The sequence below is a fragment of the Syngnathoides biaculeatus genome, chromosome 18, assembly GCF_019802595.1.
Source record: "Syngnathoides biaculeatus isolate LvHL_M chromosome 18, ASM1980259v1, whole genome shotgun sequence".
Lineage (NCBI taxonomy): Eukaryota > Metazoa > Chordata > Actinopteri > Syngnathiformes > Syngnathidae > Syngnathoides > Syngnathoides biaculeatus.
Window position 1 is genome coordinate 3,591,567 of NC_084657.1, and position 14,936 is coordinate 3,606,502.

The following is a 14,936-nucleotide window of genomic DNA, read 5'->3' on the forward strand; positions in this document are numbered from 1 at the left end:
CTCACTGCTTTTGTAGGTTCACCCGCTGACAAGGACGTGAGCGGTCTATAATTTTAATGCTAGGTTTATGTTTACAGTAAGACAGAATATCTTAAAGGAGAAATCCAGTGCTTTGCATGAACAATGTATCCAATAGGTCATGTAATATGTACTATATTATGACAACGTGATGTTAAATCTTCTCTCATTTTATAGTGTTTGGAGAAACTTTTTATCGACAATTCCGAATTTTCAGGGGCGCTGCCATTTTCACTAGTCACGTGTCTTACGTGTGCGGATGTGACGTGTAAGGTGCCGCACCAAGGGCTCGATTACATTGTGCCCAGCGCTGATTTCTTGGATTTATTCTCATCTGGTGAAGAAATAGCAGTATCGGTTGATCGGGAAGACGGAGGAATACTTCCATACAGATATGAACCTGTGGCTGTAAATAATGTTGAATATTCGGATGGTACTTCGGGCGGAATGATGCAGGAGGCTGACGACTCGGAGGCCTACGCGCGGGACGTAAGTGCATAAACAAAGGCCCCCGGAGCTTCGGGCCGGCAGCGATGGATGGTTCTACGGACGGGAATGACGCGGAGTCTGACAAGCGAGCTCCGGCTGCCGGATGCCAAAGCTCGGCTAAAGGCCTCGGCTTCGGCTTGCGGCCTCCGCCGGACCCCGAAGCTCGGCTCGCGGCCTCCGCCGGACCCCGAAGCTCGGCTCACGTCCACCGCCGGACCCCGAAGCTCGGCTCACGTCCACCGCCGGACCCCGAAGCTCGGCTCACGTCCACCGCCGGACCCCGAAGCTCGGCTCACGTCCACCGCCGGACCCCGAAGCTCGGCTCACGTCCACCGCCGGAAGCCGAAGCTCGGCTCACGTCCACCGCCGGAAGCCGAAGCTCGGCTCACGTCCACCGCCGGACCCCGAAGCTCGGCTCGCGGCCTCCGCCGGACCCCGAAGCTCGGCTCACGGCCTCCGCCGGACCCCGAAGCTCGGCTCACGTCCACCGCCGGACCCCGAAGCTCGGCTCACGTCCACCGCCGTACCCCGAAGCTCGGCTCACGTCCACCGCCGGACCCCGAAGCTCGGCTAACGTCCACCGCCGGACGCCGAAGCTCGGCTAACGTCCACCGCCGGACGCCGAAGTTTGGCTAACGTCCACCGCCGGACGCCGAAGCTCGGCTAACGTCCACCGCCGGACGCCGAAGCTCGGCTAACGTCCACCGCCGGACGCCGAAGTTTGGCTAACGTCCACCGCCGGACGCCGAAGCTCGGCTAAAGGCCTCTGCCTCCGCCAAAGTTTACTCGTCCGAAGAACCATCTGCGGCTGCCGGCCCAGAGCTCCGAGGGCCTTTGTTTACTCACTTACATCCCGCACATAGGCCTCCAAGTAGTCAGCCTCCGGCGTCATTCTGCCCAAAGAACCAATTTTCAACATTATTTACAGCACAGGTTCAACTCTGAATGGAAGTATTCCTCTGTGCTCCCGATCAACCGATACTGCTATATCTTCATCAGATGTGGATAAATCATAGAACTCAGCGCTGGCCACAATGTAATCGAGTCTTTGGTGGAGCACCTTACACGTCACATCCGCGCACGTAAGTCACGTGACTCGCGAAAATGGCAGCGCCCCTGAAAATTCGGAATTATCAATAAAAATTTTCTCCAAACATTATTAAATGAGAGAAGATTTAACATCACATTGTCATAATAGAGTACATATTACATGACCTATTGGATACATTGTTCATGCAATGCACTGGATTTCTCCTTTAAGATATTCTGTCTTACTGTAAACCTAAACCTAGCATTAAAATTATAGACCGCTCATGTCCTTGTCAGCGAGTGAACCTACAAAAGCAGTGAACGAAGAAACAACTACTTCCTTTAATGTGTAGGTATGTGTGTGTATATATGTTTTTTTTAATGTGCGGGTCCATCAGCAAAACTCTCCAGAACCCTGCTTCTAGGATGACTGAAAAGTTGAACCTTTTTTATTGAAGCACAGAAAAAGACTAATTTTGGAATAAGGGGAAAAGCACTGTGCACATCCTATTGCGTACTCATGATTGTGCTTAGTATTCAGTGCTGATGGTGCACTCTTGACAGCAACAATGGTAATACACTTGTAGTGATTTCAACTTGTGTCACTGAAATTACTTTTTCAGTTCAGTTACGAAACACAAATGATGCTTTCCATTTAATGAATATAAACCAGCTTCTGAGTTGTCACTCACTTAAAAACATGGAACACAAATTTAAAAAGTTCAGTAATGCTGGCATCAGAAGGCAAATCAAAAGCGCGAGAAGACCAAACAGAGGTAACAAAAAAATCTTACTTGTTTTGGGCTCGGTTGATTTTACACTCCTGCCAGACACGCTCCACAGCCTGACTGGCAAGCCGGCGTGGTATCTTGCCTCCATGGTGGTTTGATCTGTCCGCACTGAACGCATCACATGAAGAAGGCATCTTGAACCACTTCTGGGCTGAGTGAGAGTCCACTAAAATGACAAAGATACAGAGCTAAATAAACCACTTCAATCATTAACTTATTTAAGTTAATTCAAAGACGTGATGCCATTAATAAAATGAAGTCTCATTTTACAATTTTTTTCCCCTCATTTTTTTTTTTTTTTTACTACCTGTGTGCACCTCCTCAGGCGACGTAGGTGGGGTGAGGGTCACCAATGACATGGCAGGCTCTCGCAGGGATGCAGGCACTTGGTGACCACCCGAATAGACGGTAGTACAGTGGGAGGGCCCCACAGGGGCCACAACAGGGATGTCAGACTGGGGCACCAGCACTAAACAGGCTGGATACACCATTCGCACACCACCTATACAAAAATGCACACACATTTTACATGGAGGTTCTTCTAAGATTCAACATAACACCAAATAATAACATAAGTAAAACATAATGTAAAAAACAAACGAAAAAAAAAAAACTGACCAACAAGGACCTCTACGGAGGCCAGAGAATCATCTTCCCAATCCATGTCTTCCACCTTGTCCTCTAACAAGCCATTCTTAGCACCAGGACTGATGAGATAAAACTGGTTCCAGTCCTCAATCAACTTCTGGGTGGGTGGGTCAGACATCTTGAATGATTGGCCGGTCAGAGTTCCATTCAGCCCAAAAGGACTCAGGATGACTATTGAGACAGAAGGACAGACTGTTAGCCAGAAAGGGGAGCAATGAGGCTATGAACACATCAGGCCAATCAACCGGCAACCATACGAGCCCCACTTTTATCATTCTGTTCATCATAGATTTCTTCCCTTCGTTGGTTTTGCTTCTAGCTCGACTCAACATTGCAAAACACTCATTCTTTATCCCATTTTGCCCTTGTTTTTTTTCCCCAAATGTTTCATTTCCCCTTCCTCTTGATTATCCTGAACTTAATACCTTTTCATTGCTTATTGTCAGCCCTATCTTTGTTCTTTACAATATGATCTTTTTTTTTATCCCCATAATGTTTCCTTTCTTTCGCCATCATCCTTATGCTTTGCTTTCTTTCCTCATCATTCTGTCGTCTAAGACCTATTCAGGAGAATGGTGACCTTTCCATAGAAATGCTGTATTCAGCCAGTCCCAGTGGACCTGCCAAATACTTACAGAGCAATCCAGATGCCAATTATTGGCAAGCGGCAGCCTCTCAGAGGCCATAAACAGAGGCTTATAAAAAGGGGCATTCCTCGACAAACACACTTCAGCGCAGGGACATATGGAGTCACAAAGAGCTCATCAGTCTGCTTATAGAAAGAACAGACCATCCATCAGCAAATGGAGATACCACTATAAAGTAACATGCATAATGCATGCATTTATGCATGAAAAGCATATGAATACCAACCGTGTGTGTGCACACGCACTATATTGGCTTGTTATGCACCTACTCTCTCTGCATCTATCATATCTTGTCAGTGAGGAGGGGTTATATAAATGGTTCGACTGGCTGGGTCGGTGTGCGAATGAGCATTTGTTAATGCCCTTCTCCACTTTGCTTATTCATTAGAAATCAGGGCCCAAAATATCGATCCTGCGACTGGACCATCAAAGAGCTTCATGGATGCCAAAACTGACTAGCTATAACGACAACAAAGTAAGATAAGGAAGAGGGTTGTCCTTTGAAATCTTCTGGAACAGGCTTTTCTGGGTTGAAAGAAGTATTTTTGAAAGAAATGCTTGCAGGTGTGTGAGTTCTATTTCTTGTAACTGACGCTTAAATTATTGAGGAAAATGATTGAACATTCAATTCTAACATCTCGAGGTGACACAGAAAGATGACTGGCAGCTGGGTTTGGAAGATAAGTAACAAGGTAGGTGAGAGCACTGGAGTATTATCAGGATACAGAGAAGATCCAGACACCTTTTACAGACCCAGACAAGTAAGTTTTTGACAAATCCTTGTAATTTATCTCATTTATCTCCTTGTACTTACTTTATAAATTTTTGTTCCTGCCTATGTTTCTGGTCATTACAGTAATATATGCACTGGAAACAGAAAATGCAGACAAACCACAGGAATGGTAACACTTTGCTTATGACAAACTTAGCTAGTCAACTATTTTATACAGGAAAGCACCAGTGGAGCAAGACCGGAATGTTCTGAGGAGAGCAACTGAAACTCCAAAAAACAAGTATAATCCTGCCTACATAACCCACCTCTTGTCTAAATACACCTGGGATAGGCTCCAGCTCACCCACAAAGACAAATAATATATAAAATACATGGATGAATACATTTAGGAAATGCTTTAAGATGCATAGTTCTACATTAATTATTCATAGTATGTCAAGTTAGTCACGTGGCTACAACAGCTCACAATGATAAGACATCGGAATATGACCTGGATTTCCACTCGTGGAGATGGTCATGGAATGGACCTCTTCGAATATTATTTCACCTTTATTAATAGTAGTTCTGTCAAAATTGCTGGATTGCAGTTTAGACTTTTGAAGGTGAAGCGTAAAACGTTCTCGTCACCCTTTCCAGACTGCCCGGCAACTTAGCGTTTCACATCAGCTGACAGCAAATTCAGGTGTAGGAGCTGTAGCATTCAAGAAACACAAGCTCGTTTTTTTTTTTGTTTGTTTTGTTTTACAAAAAAAATGCAGCGAGAGTTGATCATATTAAACCTTAAATTAACCCAACCACTTCAATCTCTCTACATGTGTCCACCACATACAGCCACAAGACCTGGGGCCAGGAAATGGAAGTGATATGGAATTCAGTAAATGTTATGGGAATGGTTTACCATGTTTCCCTCAAAGCATCCTGGTTTCCCCTACCCTTCTGAATCTCTTTAAGTGCATCTCTGGCTCCCAGAAGACCTGTCAAATGTTCTCAGATCACTGTAATGGCCTCAGAGTTCATTCCATTCACTTTTTGCCCTTTTAGGGGGTCACATCTTGGAGAGATCTGCTTTGTCGAACAGTAAACTGAGCTCGGCAGAGGTGAAGGGACAAAGAGGGGGAGAAGGTGAGGACGAAAGGGCAGTGAAGATGGATTGACCAAGGTAGATGAAAATCAGTTCTTCCCTGACAACACTGAGTTAGGTTGTCGGAGAGTCCTTGGAGCATATGAAACACATATGGATGTTGAATAGACCCACAGTATGAAACCATTACAAATACATGATAACAGACACATAGCCTTATGCTCCAAATTACACATGCAGAGATAAAACTGTGATATTTTATTTGTTGAATGGATCTTTAACTGCAAATGAGAGATTGTAGAAAGTGGAAAAAAGCGGTTGTTGAGAGATTAAGTAAAAAAAAAAAAATAAAAAAACAAAACGATGATGTGAAGTTCTCATTCATGATAATTCACACTCTAATTAATATCCAATTTTTCTAATTTGTTTGCTGGAATGCTTTAAGTCAGGGTCGTGAAGCTGGTGCTCACATATACCAGGTCAACCCACAGGACCATATGAGTCACTGTGATGCATCACCAGTGATGAGACCTTGTGATTTCAAGGAATGTTGGAGAATTGATTCTTTAAAAATGTAAACACTTGCATGGATTTATCAATATGAAAAGTTGCATGATAATAGTTTCCTCACTGTAGTCTTGCATGAAAGTTGTTTAATCAAAATAAAACATTTGCAATCGTCGAATTTTACTTCAGCTAAAAAAAATCGTAAAATTGTTCCCCTATTTCTTGCATGTTAAAGACCAAACCTGAAATCACAATCAATTCATGAAAATCATGTTATTTTACGCCAGTACGGAAATAATCATTGATGGAATAAACCATACAATAATTGATTAAAAATATATTTGCGAGCAACAGTTGTACTCGTAACCTTATCAATCTTCCTGAAGTACCAGCCCGTGTCAAAAAGATTGAGGATTCAAACTCTAGATTATTCGAAACGACACCAGGATCCTATATAAAGGTTAAAGATTTGTTCTCCCAAATTTAACACCTGGAAACAAATCTTCAAACCATTTGTCTGTATTCCAGCTAAAAGATATCCATCGCATAGTACTTTAACTCGAGCAGTATGAATAATTTTGGGCTTAACTGTAGCCCTGCTTCCTTTGAGCTCATACATATGAGCACTTCTCACAATATGAAATAAGTGCCCAAGTGTGACTGCAGTTTGCCAATCAAAAATTCTGACTTTAATTCCAATATAGCAGCAGTGGAAGACTGTTGAGGCAGCAATCACAAAAACAGAAGGAGTAATTGAATTCAGGCAATGAGCAGTCATAGTGGATGGACATAGGTGAGTTATGTATTTTATGGGGGAATCTGTGACATTTACTGATAGACTAATAAAATGACATCAATAATAATCTGCTAGGGGTAAATAGAAGACTGAATGATCATGTTAAATGAAGTAAGGCTACCAGGTTTACCCAAGTAATTACAATGTATGTCACAAGTCTCTGTCCCATTTCTTGAAATAAAAAAAGACAAGCAACCTCACAGCATATGGTTACTGTAACCTTCTGTCCAAAGAAGTTGGCTTTATAGATGGCATTAATTCATGAAGATGATAGGTCTGGATCACATTTTTTTAACTGATAAGCTACAGTAGCATATGTTGTTGGACGGCTGGGAAAAAAAAAAAAAAAAACATCTACCTATCTACCTACCCGCTCAAAGGGCAGCAGCCTTCATTAGTTTGCAGATTTTAAAGAGTTGAATACAACACAAAGGGCATGTTCTTCTTATATGAAGATTCTTTCAACGGCAAATCTGCTGCAAGATTCCTATTGGTGGTCTGTGGGTTGCAGTTGAATGGGTAATTGTCAAAAGTCTGACCTAATGTTTGTTACTAATTTAAGATGAATGAGTGTGTAACGGTGACGGAGGCCCTGTAGCTCAGTGGTTAGAGCACTGGTTTGATAAACCAGGGGTTGTGGGTTCGTATCCCACTGGGGCCTCCACTCCCTGAGAAGGGTTGCGTCAGGAAGGGCATCCGGCGTAAAAATTGTGCCAAACATATGTGCGTTCATCTGAGATGACACGCTGTGGCGACCCCGAAAGGGACAAGCCGAAAGAAACTTACTAGTGTGTAACTGTGACAATTGTTCATGAGGACAACAATTTCCTTCAAAGAACGAGTACACATTTACAGATTTACACATTTAGGATTTTATGAGAGTTTAAATACAAGCTGATGATGGCTTTGGGAATTGCATAGTGTTTACCTGGTGATTGGATATTATGGAATACCATTAAAGGATTAGATGTTTTGTAAAAAAAAAAAAAAAAAAAAAACCTCCACATTTATTTGTAATGAATGACATTTGGACATGAATACAAAAGCTTCAATGATGTTCCTATATACATTGTAAAATAGAGATAGATTAACATTATTCATGTTAATGTTTTCAAAAATAAATATGAGCAGAGAGCGTGTCATCTATGCGCAAAGTTGCGGAAGTCTCATTCGACATTCAAGTGGTAGCCATATTGCCTGCAGCGTCATCTGCAGATGTTACGCCGGGAGATTCGCCATTGAAAACACGTATTGGCACCTGTTATGGGACACAGAAGCTCTTTTCGAAGAAGAGAACATATCGCAATCGACTGAAGTGACTGGGGCAATATCACCCTATCGTTTCCAGCCATATTGTGGTTTTTTTTTTTTTCTTTTAAATCAAAAATATACTAAAAATCATGCAGCATCATCAAACATTCTAGTTATGAGTGGGAGGCAGTGAATGGTTAAATTTACATCACAGACAGCATTGAAGGCACATTTGAAGGCATGCTGCTTCACTATTCCACTTCTGAGAGGAAAAAGTGACAGAGGAGGATAACACTATCAGATTTTGACAATATACAAGAGCATACAATGTAGTTTTTTGTCTTCATTTTTTGGAGAGGATTATTGTACATTGACACCCTTGTCTTTACCCACCTTGGAAGGGACTGGATGCCTGCTGAGCCAGACTGAGATGCTCCTCAGTCAGATGGTAGATGGGCTGGTGCTGGTTGATCTCCACACTGGTACATACGTTGCTCTCCCCATGCAAGAAGAACGTGAAGGCGCAAGATAGGTGCTCGCTGTAAGGAAGATAGAGATAAAAATTGTATCTTATAAATATCTTGGGCAAAAGTACAATTAATAGTACATACATGATATATGGAAAAGTGGGCATGAGAAATCAGAAATCCGCGTTAAAATCACAATCACAGATTGGTACAAAAACAAATGTGAAATAAAAAAAAATCTAGTTTAGGTCAAAAGCAAAATGAAATTATATATTATTGTGCATGTGCGCGCAAGGCATTTGATTAGAAACAAAAGAGGCAGGAAGGGAAGAGAAAGCAAACTGTGTTCATCCTTAGTTGATAACTAATTACTAATAACTAATATCATAAATTATAACTTGGTTTGAATCTTCTTACATGCCTACAGGTTACAGTAACAAAGCAGCCCTTCCATCTTGGGGGCTCGGGGTAGGGAGTTTACGCTTTCATCTGGAGGGGGGACATGAATCAAGTAAGCACACCTTTCCCCTACTTTTAGGGGAGAAAAAAATATGAAACTTCCGTCACAATTTTTTAACAAAATCAGCACAAATTTAACTTTTTTTAGACAAGGCTGGTTATTGGAAAAATAGAGTGAAGCTGTAGATTTTAAAAAAAAATTCTATTACATGAAAAATGCATAAAAATAGCACAAAATTTGGCATTTTCGTCAGAGGTAGACTACATGACACTAATCTGAAGTTGCAAAGCTCCCCAGAACAAAACACAACTGAGCAGCTTTAAAGCAAAGTTAAAACCGTTGTAGATGCTGCTGTTTTGGCATACATCAGAATGTGTGTTTGAACAGTGTCTGAATTGAGGTATTAAGAAAATGAGGCATCTACTTGGGGAGAGGTGCAACTGGTTACAAGGGAACGACATATCTGATGATTGATTGATACTATACTGTTTACAGTGGGGCTAAAAAGTTAGTCAGCCACCACTTGTGCAAGTTCTCCCACTTAAAAAGATGAGAGGCACCTGTAATTTTCATCATAGATACACCTCACCTATGAGAGCCAGCAAGACGGGGAAAAAAGTCCATAAAATCAGTTGGATTTTTAAACATCTTTTTTTTATTTTTAATTCTTCTACTTTTTCTTTAGGTTTGTCCCATTACAGGTAGCCACAGCGTGTCAACTTTTTCCATGTAAGGCTATCTTGTGCATCCTCCTCTCTAACACCCACTGTCCTCATGTCCTCCCTCACAACATCCATCAACCTTTTCGTTGGTCTTCCTCTCGCTCTTTTGCCTGGGAGCTCCATCCTCAGCATCCTTCTACCAATATACTCACTCTCTCGCCTCTGAACATGTCCAAACCGTCGAAGTCTGCTCTCTCTAACCTCGTTTCCAAAACATCCAATTTTGGCTGTCCCTCTAATGAGCTCATTTCTAATCCTATCCAACCTGTACACACTAAGCAAGAACCTCAGCATCTTCATTTCTGCTACCTCAAGATCTGCTTCCTGTTGTTTCTTCAGAGCCACCGTCTCTAATCCGTACATCATGGCCTCACCACTGTTTTATAAACTTTGCCCTGCTCTGTGTGGAGGAGTGGGCCAAAATCTCTCCTGCACTGTGTGCCAACCTGGTGAACAACTACAGGAAACGTTTGACCTCTGTAATTGCAAACAAAGGCTACTGTAACAAATATTAACATTGGTTTTCTCAGGTGTTCAAATACTTATTTGCAGCTGTATCACACAAATAAATCGGGAAAAAAATTATGTTCATCAAACATCATTTTTCGTTTTAGATGATCTCTGTCACAGTGGACATGCACCTTCGATGAAAATTTCAGTCCCCTCCATGATTTCTAAGTTGGAGAACTTGCAATATAGCTGGGTGTTCAAATAGTTATTTTCTTCACTGTATATAAAAGTAGATGCTATTTTAGAAAACAGCATACAAGTACTCCTTTCATAAATGTAAAGGGAGTACTTGTAATATAGATAAAATATGAAATGTGGTTAGATTCTTGAAAGAAAACTCAAATTCATAAAGGGACTAGCGTAGAAGCAAATGTGCCATTGTTCCAATGAGTATGTCATTTGTCAAACAAAAGGACAATCCCCACTTAACTGTCTTTTTCGACAATTAGCTCAGCGACAAGGGTACATTCTCTCTCATACGCAGCGGCTCTGGTTACGACAATGCCTGCCTGTGCCAGTGTGACCTCAACCACACACAACAAAACTCACACGAAGAAGAATCGGACAAGTGAGAGCCAATTGGAAATAGAGCAGCAACAGTGGAAAATGCTGGCCACTGTCTGGATGGTTTTCCTCTTTCATTAAACCCCATCTTGTCTGACATACAAATACACGGAGGTGAGAGAGAAAAAACGCAAGTGACGGATGGTCAACTGAAAGCGAACACTGCTGTTGGAAGTGGATGAAAGCGGATTGCTTCCTTTCGGGGATTTGATTTAAGCAAATATCAGTCTTCTCCTCTGACTCTTGCTCTCACACACCTACTCTGCAGAGGATTAAGAAAAGGAGCAGATAGGCAGGCAACGCAATGAAGATGGAGCGAGAGCACTTCAAATAAGATAATCCCGCCGACTACATAGTAGAGAAATGCCTTCAGCTGGTGCGACCGGAGACAAGCATTCAGTCTTATAATCATTTTCTTCGGAAAAAAGTAGAGATGCTTATTAGTGCATGCATTACATTTATATACGATGTGTCTTCTTCTTCTTCTTTTCCTTTTGGCTTGTCCCGTTAGGGGTCGCCACAGCGTGTCATCTTTTGCCATCTTAGCCTATCTCCTGCATCTTCCTCTCTAACCCCAACTGCCCTCATGTCTTCCCTCACCACATCCATAAACCTTCTCTTTGGTCTTCCTCTCGCTCTTTTGCCTGGGAGCTCCATCCTCAGCATCCTTCTACCAATATACTCACTCTCTCGCCTCTGAACATGTCCAAACCATCGAAGTCTGCTCTCTCGAATCTTGTCTCCAAAACATCCAGCTTTGGCCGTCCCTCGAATGAGCTCATTTCTAATCCTATCCAACCTGGTCACTCCGAGCGAGAACCTCAACATCTTCATTTCTGCCACCTCCAGTTCAGCTTCCTGTCGTTTCTTCAGTGCCACCGTCTCTAATCCGTACATCATGGCCGGCCTCACCACTGTTTTGTAAACTTTGCCCTTCATCCTAGCAGAGACTCTTCTGTCACATAACACACCAGACACCTTTCGCCAGCTGTTCCAACCTGCTTGGACCCGTTTCTTCACTTCCTGACCACACTCACCGTTGCTCTGTATTGTTGACCCCAAGTATTTGAAGTCCTCCACCCTCGCTATCTCTTCTCCCTGTAGCCTCACTCTTCCCCCTCTACTTTTCTCATTCACGCACATATATTCTGATTTACTTCGGCTTATCTTCATTCCTCTCCTTTTCAGTGCATGTCTCCATCTTTCCAATTGTTCCTCTGCATGCTCCCTGCTTTCACTGCATATGACAATATCATCTGCGAACATCATGGTCAAAGGGGATTTCAGTCTAACCTCATCTGTCAGCCTATCCATTACCACTGCAAACAGGAAGGGGCTCAGAGCTGATCCCTGATGCAGTCCCACCTCCACCTTAAATTCCTCTATCACACCTAAGGCACACCGCACCATTGTTCTGCTGCCATCATACATGTCCTGTACTATTTTAAACATACTTCTCTGCCACACCAGACTTACGCATGCAGTACCACAGTTCCTCTCATGGTACTCTGTCATAGGCTTTCTCTAGATCCACAAAGACACAATGTAGCTCCTTCTGACCTTCTCTGTACTTTTCCACGAGCATCCTCAAGGCAAATAATGCATCTGTGGTACTCTTTCTAGGCATGAAACCATACTGTTGCTCGCAGATACGGACTTCTGTCCTGAGTCTAGCCTCCACTACTCTTTCCCAGAACTTCATTGTGTGGCTCATCAACTTTATTCCTCTATAGTTCCCACAGCTCTGAACATCCCCTTTGTTCTTAAAAATGGGAACGAAAACACTTTTCCTCCATTCTTCAGGCATCTTTTCACCCGCTAGTATTCTGTTGAATAAGTTGGTCAAAAACTCCACAGCCACCTCTCCAAATTGCTTCCATACCTCAACCGGTATGCCATCAGGACCAACTACCTTTCCATTTTTCATCCTTTGTAGTGCCTTTCTGACTTCCCCCTTAGTAATCATTTCCACTTCCTGGTCCTTCACTCTTGCCTCTTCAACTCTTCCTTCTCTCTCATTTTCTTCATTCATCAACTTGTCAAAGTATTCTTTCCATCTATTTAGCACACTACTGGCACCAGTCAGCACATTTCCATCACTATCCTTAATCACCTTTACTTGCTGCACATCCTTCCCATCTCCATCCCTCTGTCTGGCCAACCTGTAGAGATCCTTTTCTCCCTCTTTCGTGTCCAACCTGGTGTACATGTCTTCATATGCCTCTTGTTTAGCCTTTTCCACCTCTACCTTTGCCCTACGTCGCATCTCGTTGTACTCCTTTCGCCTCTCCTCACTCCTCTCAGTATCCCACTTCTTCTTCGCTAATCTCTTTCCTTGTATGACTCCCTGTATTTTGGGGTTCCACCACCAAGTCTCCTTCTCCCCTTTCCTACCAGATGACACACCAAGTACTCTCCTGCCTGACTCTCTGATCACCTTGGCTGTCGTCGTCCAGTCTTCCGGGAGCTTCGGTTGTCCATCGAGAGCCTTTCTCACCTCTTTCCGGAAGGCAGCACAACATTCTTCCTTTCTCAGCTTCCACCACATGGTTCTCTGCTCTACCTTTGTCTTCTTAATCTTCCTACCCACCACCAGAGTCATCCTACACACTACCTTCTTTTGCTGTCGAGCTACACTCTCCCCTACCACTACTTTACAGTCAGTAACCTCCTTCAGATTACATCGTCTGCACAAAATATAATCCACCTGCGTGCTTCTACCTCCGCTCTTGTAGGTCACTATATGTTCCCCCCTCTTCTGGAAATAAGTGTTCACTCCAGCCATCTCCATCCTTTTTGCAAAGTCCACCACCATCTGTCCCACAAAGTTCCTTTTCTGGATGCCGTACTTACCCATCACTTCTTCATCGCCCCTGTTTCCTTTACCAATATGTCCATTACAATCTGCACCAATCACAACTCTCTCGCTGTCTGAGATGCTCAGAACTACTTCATCTAGTTCCTTCCAGAATTTCTCTTTCAACTCTAGGTCACATCCTACCTGTGGGGCATAGCCGCTAACCACATTATACATAACACCCTCAATTTCAAATTTTAGTCTCATCACTCGATCTGATACTCTTTTCACCTCCAAGACATTCAGCTCTTCCTTTAAAATAACCCCTACTTCATTTCTCTTCCCATCTACTCCGTGGTAGAATAATTTAAACCTTGCTCCTAAACTTCTAGCCTTACTACCTTTCCACCTGCCATCTTGGATGCACAGAATATCAACCTTTCTCCTAATCATCATGTCAACCAACTCTTGAGCTTTTCCTGTCATAGTCCCAACATTCAAAGTCCCTACCCTCAGTTGTAGGCTCTGTGCATTCCTCTTTTTCTTCTGACGCTGGATCCGGTTTCCTCCTCTTCTTTGTCTTTCATTTATATACGATGTGTATTTCTGTGTATTCATTCACAATACCCATCTTTAGATGGAATCAAGGTTGATGAGTTATATACTTGCAGATCTACTGCAGTACTAATACAGTAACTCAACCTGCTGAAAGAGCATACATTACGTACAAAGTACTGTATAAAAAAAACTTTGCCTTTAAAATAATGAAAAATGTACAATTGGACATTAAATCAAGATATCAGACTGAACGCTTTACAATACAGTAATTAATCAAAGTAGAGAAAGAAGTGTGCTCTACCTGGTGGAAGAAGTCTTACAGTTACACTTTCATCTACTCTTATAAGCAGTGCCAGCATTATTGAAGGAGACATCACTTTTGACCCAAGTTTAGAAGTCAGTTCCATTCATGAACATATGTCCATGAATTTAGTTTCTGGCTCAAGCATGCTCAGGAAGCAGTTATGGTGCTACGTGTACTGACTGCGCTATTTATTACAGCTTCTATGGTACAGTACTTTTAATTAGTGTATTGGCACCCTCACTACCCCAATATATCTAGCAAAAAAGAGAAAAGTTGACTCAGAGTGCAGCGTGTTCCAAGAAAAATGGTTATTCTCCTATTTATTCACAGAAATAAATGGAGAGGCCCCGTACCTCAGTGGTTAGAGCACTGGTTTGGTAAACCAGGGGTTGTGGGTTCGTATCCCACTGGGGCCTCCACTCCCTGAGAAGGGTTGCGTCAGGAAGGGCATCCGGCGTAAAAATTGTGCCAAACATATGTGCGTTCATCTGAGATGACACGTTGTGGCGACCCCGAAAGGGACAAGCCGAAAGAAACTTATTCACAGAAATAAATGGGAAAACT

The 14,936-nt window shown here is 42.7% G+C and overlaps 1 protein-coding gene across 3 annotated transcripts in view; it reads right to left on the bottom strand.

Moving 5' to 3' along the window:
• The window catches only part of med13a (mediator complex subunit 13a), a 103,612-nt gene that overhangs the window by 35,535 nt on the left and 53,141 nt on the right, over positions 1-14,936 (bottom strand). For all 3 annotated transcript variants that reach the window (XM_061802645.1, XM_061802646.1, XM_061802644.1), the window contains exons 4-7: positions 8,384-8,529; positions 2,946-3,146; positions 2,635-2,829; positions 2,331-2,493 (exon numbers count right to left, since the gene is read on the bottom strand). In XM_061802645.1, coding sequence (XP_061658629.1) covers positions 2,331-2,493; positions 2,635-2,829; positions 2,946-3,146; positions 8,384-8,529 — 705 coding nt within the window. The remainder of the gene's footprint in view (positions 1-2,330; positions 2,494-2,634; positions 2,830-2,945; positions 3,147-8,383; positions 8,530-14,936) is intronic.